The 13,084-nt window shown below is 38.4% G+C and overlaps 1 protein-coding gene across 1 annotated transcript in view; it reads right to left on the reverse strand.

The window, feature by feature from the left end:
• The window catches only part of gig (tuberin), a 103,938-nt gene extending 96,133 nt beyond the window's left edge, over positions 1-7,805 (reverse strand). The window contains exons 1-2 of the mRNA XM_067095929.1: positions 7,651-7,805; positions 1,971-2,192 (exon numbers count right to left, since the gene is read on the reverse strand). Of these exons, the coding sequence (XP_066952030.1) occupies positions 1,971-2,177 (207 nt within the window). The 5' untranslated portion in view covers positions 2,178-2,192; positions 7,651-7,805. The remainder of the gene's footprint in view (positions 1-1,970; positions 2,193-7,650) is intronic.
• Between the last annotated feature and the right edge of the window lie 5,279 nt (positions 7,806-13,084).

Genomic DNA, 13,084 nt, shown 5'->3' on the forward strand with positions numbered 1-13,084 from the left:
CAATTTCAGCCCATTTGATTTCCAAATCTTATTAAGCCTGCACTACTTTGATTCGTATTCTAAGGCTTTCACTATATTCCAACTCAAGAGGGCCTTTACTGTACTGGATATCATTGACACACAATATTTGAAAGCTTCAACCTCATTAATTCTTTCTCAATCTAATGTTATTTCATTCCTTTGTGCATACTCTGTCGTAATCATTTTTATTTCCATTAGCTTTAGTCTAAGTCCCATCTCTCTAGGTACTGTATATGTCACATTCTAAGAAAGCCTTGTAAACCTTATAATATTTTCCTGACTGAGACAGCATTGTCTGCATATTCTAAGACTGCAATAGATACCAAAAGTTTTTGAGTCCTAACTGATGACATCACTTCTTGTTCAGCTGCCATTTCAGGGAGGTTAACTTGCAACTGCCAAGAGGTACCAGCTATTCTTGAGATGATAAGTGACCCCAGACCCTTGTCCATAACTTTGCAGGAGGTGCTCCTGCGACAGTGCCAGAAATCTCTTGGCTGTCTGAGGGCTGAACCATAAGGAATGCTGCATCCAGGTACATCCCTAGATACAGTAAATTATTGTCTTTGATGATCAGATACAAGTAGTGACACAGACTTATGTAAATCCTCCAGTGCCTGCTTAGTTCTTGATGTGATGAGGCCATCACTAGCCGATATTGTAATACCATCAACGTTTATTAACCACAGATGAATTGCTAGTATCCAAGCAGCAGTAATAGTTATGTGCAAGACTTTCCATAGAGCAATGACACTTTAGCATTACTGGCCTTATGAGGGGCTTTACTAGATACATGGCAAGAAAACTGAGTATCATGCAACTCTAACAAAGCAAATTATCTGTCGCATTGCCCAAAGAAGGGTCAAGGGGCTAGCATAATACTCTCTCCGGGTAACAGCTACATCCAAGGAGCAGCAGCATGAGGAGCAATCGCCTGTCAGCAACTGACATGTTGACAGGAATCACTGATTCCATTGGGAACTAGCACTAAGAGAACAGTAAAGACCCTCTGAGGTGTCAGAAACTGGTGCTGCAGGCTTTTGTCAATGCAGGGATGGCATGCACCTAACTGAAGTTGAGACGACCTAAAACCCACCTGTGAGGGACATCCTAACTTTTTCTACAAGGAGTAACATAACTTGGCCTGTGGAAAGATCCAGTCTCCAAAAGGTGCAAAATACTTTACTCCACCTACTCGAGGATGAATGTCACCAGGAAGCTTTCCAGCTTGACAGGCTTTTCAGCTGCCTTCCTTGACTGACATGGGAAGTTCCATGTGTGAAGACCTTGGTTACTGGTTGGGTTTTTGACATCTGATACAGATCAAACCCACTCATCATATAAGTGCTGAGGGTACCGTAAAGTAACACCAGCAACTGCAACTGATCTTTACAAACTATGCAAGGTAACTCCAGTGAATAAACATGACCTCTCGAAGGACTGCAAAATAATTGCAGGTCTTCCCCTAAGAAACCCATAAACCATGAATTGATGGGTTTGTCTAAACCAATCATGAGTTTCCTTTATGTAGAACCATTCAAATTACATACCTACCATTAGAAATAATACACAGCATCAAAAATAGCCATTAATTTCACCAAAGTATAGCTCTACAGCTATACATAACTTCACTATTATAATGGCTACCCGAGTGATCATTAATTTTAGAGCACTGAATACTGCCTTCTTGCATGGATGTCAGGAGGATCCAAGGATGTTTATCATTCAGAAAAAATTTATCCCTGTGGTAGTTATCTTTTCCAGGTACTGTAAAGACAATTATGACTTGGACCATCACAGGGATAAATCATGTCTCACAATTACAAAAATCACTTCAATCTACACTTCACTCAAGCTTAAATCTAAACTTATTTCTACAATCTTATTAGCAGTTAACTACTGTTACAAAATATTGACTAAAACCACACTGAATATTTACTTCCACTTACTTCCTCTAATTTTCGTGAAGCTAGCAGTTCATTGAGTTCTTTGATAGCTTTCATTCGGGTGGATGTTGGTGATTCACTCCCAAGCTCAGCTCGCAATTCTTCTGTTAATCGTATCTCCCGGTTTCCAGGTATATTCCCTCGTTCGAGTCGAAACCATCGTTTAAATTTCTCAGGAAAACTCTTGTCTGTTTTAGCGTCCTTACTCATTGCAATATCATGTCCCTGATGAATCAAGATAAAAAATATATGTGATAAGTTTAATTTCTGTACCTGGTCACTCACTAAAACTATTACAATATCTCTTATGAAAAAAAAATTAAAATTGTTTTACATACAATTATATAAATGTGGTTATTAAATTATAATCTATCAATGTTCAAGTTATTGTTAGTGGGAAAGAACTCAGAATGAAAATTCATTTACTGTGCAAAGTAAATGGCCTAACAGAACATTGTGGGTGTGGACCAAAATTTTTGCTTTTTCATATTTAAAGTTGTGTCAGTGTGCAACTCTATCACCCTTTACAAAAAGGGCATGCCAAAATGCTTGCAAGGCCAGCAGCACTGCTTGTTGATATGCTGACGAGGCTCGACCTCTGTCCACACACCTGGAGGTGGGGAATTCAAGGACTTCTAACAAGGAGGTTCCTACTGTCTGACCACCATGCAACCACCATCAAGTTCCTCCCTTACCTCTCTACTTGAGGGCACAAGTTGGTTGACAGGGATTTCTTGAAAGAGAAACACCGACAGAGTTGGCTGTGAAGGACAAACTTCTCCAGAGATGGCACATGACAGAGGATTACCTGTCTACACCAACCTGATTGTTCCTGTTGCTAAAGAAACTGTGATAAAACCTCACTAAAGCTTACTGAACTAGAGTTTGATGCTGCCACATCTTGAAGCATGCCCAGGCACTTTGCCTGCTGCTTAGGCATGAGTTCTGACATCTCCCAATTTATCACAGTCCCAAGACATGACAAATTGTGAGGAGGCTGTCTCTTCTTCTAGACAAGTGTGCCTCTGAGGAACCCAGAACTTGCCAATCATCCAGGAAACAACAGACATACTGTAAACCCTGTGAACGGACCAATGCCATCAACCAGGTGAGCAAGTGTGAACATCTGGGGGGACTGTCACCAACCCAAAAGCACAGAGCTTAGATCAGTCTTGTTGCAGGCAAAGAAGACGTACTTCTAGAGGATTAATGGACCAGCAATTGAAAGAACACTTCCTTATGAGCCAACATGGATCATGCTCTTTTCCACCTTCAGAGACTGTAGGACAGTCATTTAACAGACAGAAATCAAAGACTGGACTCCAGCTACAAGCTACCCTTTCTACCAGAGGAGGTGACTATAAAAGCCCAAAGAATGGTCATCTATGACTTCAATGCATTCTTTGCCAACATTCCCTTCACTTCTGCTGACAGAGCCAGTACCTTCAAAGATCCTGGAGGGTAAGACAAGTCAGGAACAGTACCAGAACAGATCGGGGGTCAGTCCTTGAAAGGTAGTTTACACCTGTCCCGAAGGAAATGGACTCTGCTCCCAGTCTCTGCTACATTCCCCAGTGGCATCTCTCTACTTGTGGCAGCTGGAGAGGGGGGAAAGACAATCTTAACATCCCTATCCCTTCTTCCTGCCATTACCTCCCTTCCTAACCAGGTTAAGGAAGAATGAAAGGACTGGGAAGAAGACAATGTCAGAGTCCCTTGCCTCAGTTTTGTGGAGGGAGGTTCCTCCCAATACTGGACACAGAAGACATGGCTGCTCCCGAAGGCCTGGCTGCAGTTCCCTTCATTGTCCCAGAGGACTTGAAGGAGACCACACAGCAGATCAGAGTCCTAGCTCTAGGCATGTCCATTCTCTACAGCCTCCTCTGCCTCACCCTTCAGATTGAGTAAGGAGGTTACAAGAGCTGGACGGCTCCATAATGATACATTAATCTCAGTTGAAACCTGTTTCAAGAAGAACCTTTTGATTAACAAATCACTGTTCAAGACACTATGTCATGTATTTTCAGGGCAAAGTTAGCCCATAGGTTGGTTTCCTTTGTTCCCCTGGGGAGGTCATTTGTCAGACTGAGTAACTAGTCCATCTACAGGGGAACAGTCTCTGTGATCTTTAGCATGTAGATTCTCCTCTGATGAATCAAGAGCAGGGAGAGGAGTTTGCTCAATAGCTGAACAACAGGGAACCTTTTGATTAACAAATCACTATTCACATGGTCCACTAAAGGAGACTGTATACTGGTCACCCACCTTCAACATGTCTCACCCACCCTTGCATAACCCCAAAGGATAAGACTGGGCACAAGCTGTGGTTGATGCTTTTCCCATGCTTGGAAGGAGAACAAAGAGGTTCAGGGGGATGGGGGTGTTAGGGTGAAAAGAGCTAAAAAAAAAAAAAAAAAACACCTACTCAAAATCGGCATCAATGGGCAGTACTCAAAGAAAGGTTCCCATTATTATTATTATTAAATAGTTTAACCAGACCACTGAGCTGATTAAAAGCTCTCATATGGCTGGCCCAAAGGATTAAAATGAAATGGAGTACCAGGTCTAGGCCATAGGCCAAGCACTGGGACTAAATGATGAGTGAAAATGAAATTTTAAAAATAAATATGCAAAAAGGCATATACTTCTACAATGAAACACACACACAATAATACATTTACAGTATTTCACTTGTTTTGTATTTTCCCTGAGCAGAAACCAGGTTTCCCATTGTGCTCCCCCATAAAAGTAGGATATAAGGGTTCTAACATCTGCAAAACTGATAAACTGCTACCATGATGACTGCCAAAAATGCTCAAAAGATACTAAAAAAAATTTCATTTGAAATTTTGCAATTTAGCCAAAATCCAAGAGTTACACATCTGCAGTACAGGAATGATGACTTAGAACTGTCATTTCAAGTCATGCCAGAATTCCAAAATGCCACTTGATTGGTAAAACTTTGAAAAAAGAACAAAATCAGGTTTCAACATTGTCCAAGCACCCACATTTGCAGATCAAAACATCAAATTACATGAGCCATCTGTACCCATAATATACTGGGATAAACAAAATCTGATCAGGAGGCCTACACGCATTTTCCCAAAAACAAAGCAAAACTTGGAAAAACTCTGAGGGAAGTAACAATATTCATGGGTAAATATTTCATTAAACATTGGATTTGCAATAGATTTCAGTATACCTTCTGTATTAAGTGTATTAAGGAGACCTAGGAACAAAACAAAAACCTACAATATTGAGAATTGGTATTAAAGTAAAATGTGTAACTAAAATTAGTAAGAAAATCATTTTAAAAAATTAAAATACACTAGAAAAATCATATGTGATCTGGGATACATCCTAACCACTATTGTTAGGTCCTAACCTGGTTTTTACAGTAAGGGACCAGGAACCCTACTCAACAACTTAAGCTGACTTGAGTGCTGTAAATCGTAAAGGTTTGCAAAAGGGCAGGATGCATCTTGGTGACTTTAATTAATAAAATTGAAAATATTTCTAGTAATGATTTGTACAAATCATGACATAGGAGAAACCCTAGTTAAAAGTTCTTAAATATTATTATTATTATTATTCAGAACATGAACCCTATTCATATGGAATAAGCTCACAGGGGCCACTGACTTGAAATTCAAGCTTCCAAAGAATAAGGTGCTCATTAAGGAAGTATGAGAGGATAAAGGGAACTACATAAAAAAAAAAAAATCTCACTTACTAAAAAGAAAAAATATATTAATAAATTAATACATTACAGGAGTGTATTCTAAATTCTCCATGATACTTCAGCAAGTTTTGATTCTAATAAGGTAAAGTTTACTGAAATTGTCAAAGTGACATAATAAAGACCTGGTGACCCAGGCTATGTTAAGTGGGAGGGGGTCCAGACCAGACAGCTCAAGGCCTAGCATCCTCGGTGGGTTGCATTAGGTGAGTTGGGAAAGGCCACATTTATTAGAATTTAAAGTACCCTAGATTTGATTAGGTTTGAGAAGGGGCGGGGGGAGGTCAAGGAGAGGTGAAGCCCGCTGGGTGGGCAAGGACCCATCACCCTAAGTTAGGTGTGATTGGGTTGGGTTGCAATCTCATTTACATTAATTTACAGTGCTCAAGGTTAGGTTAGGTGTGGTGCTCCAGGGATGAGCAAATGCCCAGCTACGCAAGGACTAGGCGCTCTTTTGTTAGGTTAGGTTGAAATACAACTTTGTATTTCACTCATTTTCTATTTTCCTCAAACCAAAGCCCTGGTTTCCCACTCTCCTCACCCCTAATTTTACCCATAACCACAGGTTATATGGGGTGTCCAGTATCTCTGAAGCTTCTAATGTTTACCAAAATGAATGTCGAGAAACATTAAAAACTCACACCTACACATTAGAAAATCAGGATTTCACTTCAATATAATAGTCTTCATAAGTTTATAAAAAAAATATTAAAACCCAAAAAACTCTACATTACCAAGATATTTAATGCTTTATCATTATTCTCATGGGGATACTATTATAGTACAATTTTACCAGAAAACTATATTTTTAACTCTGGAATATGATTAGCCCTATGGCTTGGAGTAACAAATTACCAGGTCTTTGCTGGACTGGGCTAGTTTAATTTTTATCTTGGAGTGGATGGCAGGGGAGTAATAAAACACATAAACAAGTGGTTTAGCAAACAAAATGGACTTACCCAAAATGACAAGTTGTAAATTCAACCAGACTTACTCAAAATGACAAGTCGATCAAAATTCACACTTCAACTAGCAAAACATTAGATAATTTTTACTTTAATACCAGGTCAACTGGCAGCCTGATATCCTGGTAACAGTAAACTTGTGATAAATTTTAATATGCTTTTAGTATTAAGCATATTGAATGAACTGGAAAAAAAGTACTGAGAACTGGTAATAAGGTAAAATAATAGCAAACACTGTTGTGGGGTAAACATACAAATAACATGAGCCAATTGAGTAAGCTCAGCTAACAGCCGGTTTAGTTTTTTTACTTTAATACCAGGTCAAACTGGCAGGATATCCTGCTAAACTTTCCCCAGTTTTTGTATTAAGAATATTGAATGAACTGGAAAAAAAAAGTACTGAGAACTGGTAATAGAGTAAAATATGGCTTGATGTCCAAGATTTGGGTAGTTAAAGGTCAAGTCTGGTCGGGTCACATTCCCTCTGAAATGCCCAGGCTACTACAGCAGCCCTGACCCCTCACTCTGCACTTGAGCCCCATCCAGTACTTGCAAAATCTTACCCCAGTAATTTCATGAAATTGGGCATGACAGCAACAGGGCGAGAATAAGTACTGCGGATCTTCGTGGGTATAATAAGCCCACTAATACCCTAAGCTAGCCTACTATCTGCGTCCCTAGGGGAGGTGGGTTAGACTTACAGAATTCCTAGTCTCAAGAGGTCTCCCGTCAATACGGGCCTTACCATGAATGCGAGGTAAGGGATACGTGTAAACCCTACTTAAAAGTGTTATGCATCATATACTCAACACCTCCACCACGTAATTAACATTGAATTAATACCATAGTCATCATTATGTATTTCTAAGTTAAACTACCCAGGCGCACTAGGTCTCCCAATCGGCCAGTAGGCCAGGCGACGACTATCCCGAGCCTTATTTAGGGAAACAGAAAGGAAAACATCGGAAAATACCATCACCTTTCGATTACGGATAACACTGGCGGCGGACAGTCAAAGTTGGCAGACTGTCAGATGAAGAGAACCCAATCAAAATATTAACACAGAATGACCATCCACGACAATAACAATACTTGAGGGACCGAGGCGCTCGTTGAGTGGCCCTTCTCTCATCTGTTGGGGAGCGTTCTCAATGACTCGAAGGCAGGGTACGGTGGCGTTCTTTATCTCTTCAGTCACGAGTGGAGGTAATGCGGTACTCTTTCGCCAATCTGTGTGCTTGCATGCATGAAAATACATCGATATAGCTGGTTATCATATTATCTTAATGGATACCATAAATGATCACCAGTCCCCAGCTGTTTTCAAGTCAGAGACTTGGGTCTAACCTTAGATTTTTAAGGTTTAGGTAATGCCAACTCTTCAGTCACATGATTATGTCTCATTACTGTCATACATTACGTACCTTCTTTCATAAGCAAGTTTGTCATGTCCACTGTGTTCATTAAAAACTTTTATTATAACAGATTTTACCTTGGATTTAGGAATGCTTCATTATCTTTACTTTTTAACGATTAACTGTCGAAGTAGCTTTTCTCCAACAGTAAAATTGGCAAAACTAAAGTGAACTTTACAGGTGAGGTCTAGTTCGCACGTTGAAGATAAATAAATATGAGTGCACTTTCAAGTACTAAGGATATAAAGGGAAGTTCTTACTGAAATAAATCTCACAGAATGAAAAAAAGAAACCCTTCTGCTTATGTATCTAAATGCTTGTCATTGTTAGATTAAAAAAATATATAGCCATTTTCTAAAATTCAGTATACGTTTCACTTTGTTTGGTTTTATGTGCAGCCCTCCACAGGGATAATTCCCTCTCTGGTGGGCCCATGTACGTTTTCAAAATAAGGTGCTTCTTATATTTTATAATTGTCTTTCAGTGTTTTCTCGTCAGTATCGTAGCTCCTGCAGAATAGGAGTCTTTAGTTCCTTTTTAAATTTGCATTCTTCTTGTATGCTCTTCACTTCAAGCGGTATTTTGTTGTATAGTCTTGGTGCTCTCTCGCCTGACTTACAATTTGTTCTAGGTTCAAATAGCCTATATGCTTCACTTGCATGTCTGATTACAATATTCATTTCGGGTCTAAAGAAGCTTAAGCAGTTTCTCAGATATGCTGGTTCATCATATTTTAGTGCTTTAAAGACTGTAAGTAGTATTTTATATTCTACTCTAACTTTTACTGGGAGCCAATGTACTCAGTTAGTGCTGGGGTTATTCTATCAGGTGAACGTAGTCCTTTTTATTAACCTGGCGGCTCTATTTTGTACTTGCAATTTTCTTAGTAGGTAGTTAGGGAGGCCGTAGTGTATAACGTTGCAGTAGTCAAGCCTCGAAAGTATTTGGTTGCAAATTGCTGTTTTCAGAGTATCTTTGTTTAGGTATTTTCTAATAAATGCAATGTTTCTAATATGATAGTTACAGGTTTTTGTAATAGGCAATATATGGTTCTTCATCGACAATTTATTATCAATAAATACCCCTAAGTTCCCCACTGCTGCTACAATATTTATTGTTGACGAACCAATGGTTACTCTTTTGGAGTGTTCATATTTTCGTAGTGCACTGTCGGATCCAAATAGCATGCACCCAGTTTTGTCTTTAAGTTTCAATTTCTTTGCCGACATCCATTTTATATATATATATATATATATATATATATATATATATATATATATATATATATATATATATATATATTATTGCATCAATTTTACTAATGCTGTCTTCTACCGTTTCGGCAGGAAAATAGAACTGAGTATCATCAGCATACAGTTTATACATAACCTTGTGCTTATTTAGAATTCCAGACAATTCAGTTGTGTAAATGCCAAATAGTAGTGGACCCAGAACGGTGCCTTGGGGCACTCCTTTTGTTAGGCCTTTCTTTTCTGATTTCACATTTGATATAAGTAAGTATATCTTAGTTTAACCAGACCACTGAACTGATTAACAGCTCTCCTAGGGCTGGTCCGAAGGATTAGATTTATTTTTACGTGGCTAAGAACCAATTGGTTACCTAGCAACGGAACCTATAGCTTATTGTGGAATCCGAACCACATTATAGCGAGAAATTAATTTCTATCACCAGAAACAAATTCCTCTTGTTCTTCAACATTTGATATAACCACTGCAACTTTCCTCTTTCCTAAGTAGCTTATGGTCAACTGTGTCAACTGCCGCACTTAGGTCAAGCATAACCAGGTGCCACATTTTCCATTTGCTGTAATTTCTACCATGGCATTTATAATTGCAAACAATGTAGTCTCTGTTGAGTGGGTTTTTCTGTATATATGCTGACTGATCATTAGGTATAATGTTGAGTTGTTTCAAGTGTTTCCATGATTGTTTATGAACTTCCGTTTCTATAAGTTTTGATAAGTACGATAGGTTCGATATTGGTCTATAGAACCTTAGATTTTCTTTATCACCCTTTCCTTGATAGGCCGGATTTATACAAGCAAGCTTTTCACTGTTTAGGAAAGATGTCTGTGCTAGACACATGTTGACAATTATCAAAATATAGCTCCCGAAACTGATCAAAGTTTTTTGCCTCTTTTATATCACTTATGGGAAACGGGTCATTTTCACAATAGGTGTTTTTTCACTTTTCTCATCCTTTTTCAAAGTCATTCATGTTCAGTTCTTTAAATTTACTGAATTTGCTGTTTCTCATTGCAAAATGTTGATATCATAAAAAAATGTTGATATCATAAAAAAAATACTGTAAACATTGCCTATCTCTTAGAGTTAAATTAAGTTGTTTTCCTCTGTACAGAAAAATATCTTGGATATGACGACAGAATCAATTAGTAGTGTATGATGGAATGTGAGGATAATATGAGACTGGTAACAACAGGACCCTTTCTGAAATAGAACTAAGGTCGATGGCCAAATACAACACGATATCTTCAGATGCGAATCATAATCAATTTGTCAGGGAAAAGGATGCCATCACTATAAGAGCAATAACTTTTTTCCTTAACGGGAAGTAGATTTCCTGCAATTTCTTGTCAAAGATCTAGGGGATTTAGGTTAAAGTTTCCTATTCTTTGTTTCCTTTATGTTTGGACTTACTCACTCTTTGACACTGATTCCGTGGAATTGAATATCTGAAGAGGTTACTCAAGAACTACCTACCTTATAAGTCCTGTTTTAAAACTGGCATTGGGGTAGACTACCTGATCTTTCAATTGTTAAAAGGGCTGATGAGACCTCTTTGTTACTTTCTGGCGTGTTGACACCTCATCTACGTAATGTTCTCCTGCTAGTCCAGTTCTCAAATCACAAATTCATCAGTAACAGTATGCAAGATTTCACTTATCACTCTAGGAATTCGTTTTCATCTGTGATCAGTTTTTTTGTTTATATAATTCTCATTACAGACCAAATCCACTCACCCCCACTTATTTTCAGTCCTCTTGATAGTTTGGGTCGAGGCTGCTCAAGGTGATTTTAGTGCTGCTTTGGGTCGACCAATCAGAAGGTGCCTCATATTTGAACTTCATAACTTAGTTGCCGGCTACATACTTGTTAATCTTCGTAGTTTGAAAGCAAGTGCAGTAGAGAATTAATATTTTGAAAATCTACTTTGTGCTTCACAGGGATCAGATTTTTATTGTTTTTAACTTTTATTAGCGACATGTTAGTTGGCCTAGAAAATAGGATTGCACAGTGCACAGATAATGCTGATTTTTTGCACTTTTCCACCACTCCACATGTGAAATAACTTTATCACTGAATAAGTAGATTTAGAATAATGTAACAGATGTAGGCGGTCTAATATGAGGCTAAACCCTCGCAAACCTATCACTACAATGAACCCATATAACTCGGGAAACTGAAAGTCAGATATATGCGCTGGATGGGAGCTTATGTGAAAGCTGAAGCCTAACCTTACTGTGAGGTAGGGTATCGGCCGAAAAATTTTCTCTGAATCTGGTGATTATGGCATGAAATTATAGTTTAACTCTCCCCGTTTTGTATCCTGAAACATTTGTTTGCTCTGCCTCGGAAGTTATCCATGTAAACACTCAGAGGTAGGCCAACACTTGTCATTTCTTTTGAAATGTCCTTTATTACTGCTTCTCACTGTGTCTAGTTCTTATTCTTATAATTCTTCGTTCTTTGTTTATCTCACATTTACTTTTTTTAATCACAAAGTAGCCATATTTGACAATAATAGGGGTACTTCCAACAAGCGAAAACTCCTCCTCTGGGAAGAGTTGACTAAGAGTATATGCAAAAGGTGAATAAAGCAAACACAAAAGACATGTAGCAAAAATTTGCTGTTCACTGGACGTCTGAAACAAAAAGAAATGTGTTGCAAAACTCTGACGAAAAGCGCCGTTTTAGGAGGCCCTACATTTACCATCCAGCCAAAATACACACTTCTTTTAGATTAGAGTTCTTGAGAGATTCTAATTAAATCTGTGCCTTGCGCCTTTGGGTTCTGGCCTTAGCACGGAAGTACAAAAATTTCTTGTGAGTTCTCAGTGTGACATATTTACACACGTCTCACTTTTTCCTTCTTACTGTTCGTTCCTCTAGACGAATTAACATATCTAAGACTCACTGCCGGAATTTAATGGATCTCTAATATAGCTGTGATTTCCAAGCTTGTTTTCCTATCTTTAATGGCTTACCCCTTTTACTAAAGCCATTACATCGATCCATGAATTTCAAGTGAAATTCTTTAGTAGTTAACCTTTATAATATAAACGTTAGACGAAATGCCTTTAGGGTGTACCTTCTTTAGCTTCTTACGGATAGTTCAAATTTCCCCCAGTTTAATCTCATTTCATTACTATTTCACCAAAGGTATCATGATTGGCGGAGGCATCAGATGGGCACTGAAGAAACAACCTCACGGTCATCCTCAGAGAAATGACCTTCCTGAAAGGTTCCTACAAGTACCGGTTATCCTCTGATTCCTGTGTGCCATTTGCCAAAGTGCTTATGGACCCTAGCTCACTGTGTGCGCTGTGCTTGTCGCTTTTGTCAAGAATGCGGACGAATATCTGCCATAAATTTGACTTAAATTGATTCTGGTTTAATTTTGACTACAATTGATTAAAATTTTTACGTTTCATAGTCCTTAGTTTTACGTTTCCTTAAAACGTCTGTTCATGCCCGGTAGTGTTGCATCTCTTAATTTGTATTTATCTAGAAAATAAGATCGTAATTTCAAGTTTGCTTGTAACCGTCGAACTGGAGTGAGACTTTTGGTTCTTTGCTGTCCACTCAGTCACTAACCACTCCTCCTATTAAAACTATTGTTGAATTTAATCATCACCCAGTGGCAGAAGTTCCCAAAGCAGCATTGTTTCTGTTTTTCTTTATTTTGATAATATGTTCAAATTAAGCTATTATTGGAAGCATACTTATTTAATCGGA

Source organism: Macrobrachium rosenbergii, chromosome 52, assembly GCF_040412425.1.
Source record: "Macrobrachium rosenbergii isolate ZJJX-2024 chromosome 52, ASM4041242v1, whole genome shotgun sequence".
Lineage (NCBI taxonomy): Eukaryota > Metazoa > Arthropoda > Malacostraca > Decapoda > Palaemonidae > Macrobrachium > Macrobrachium rosenbergii.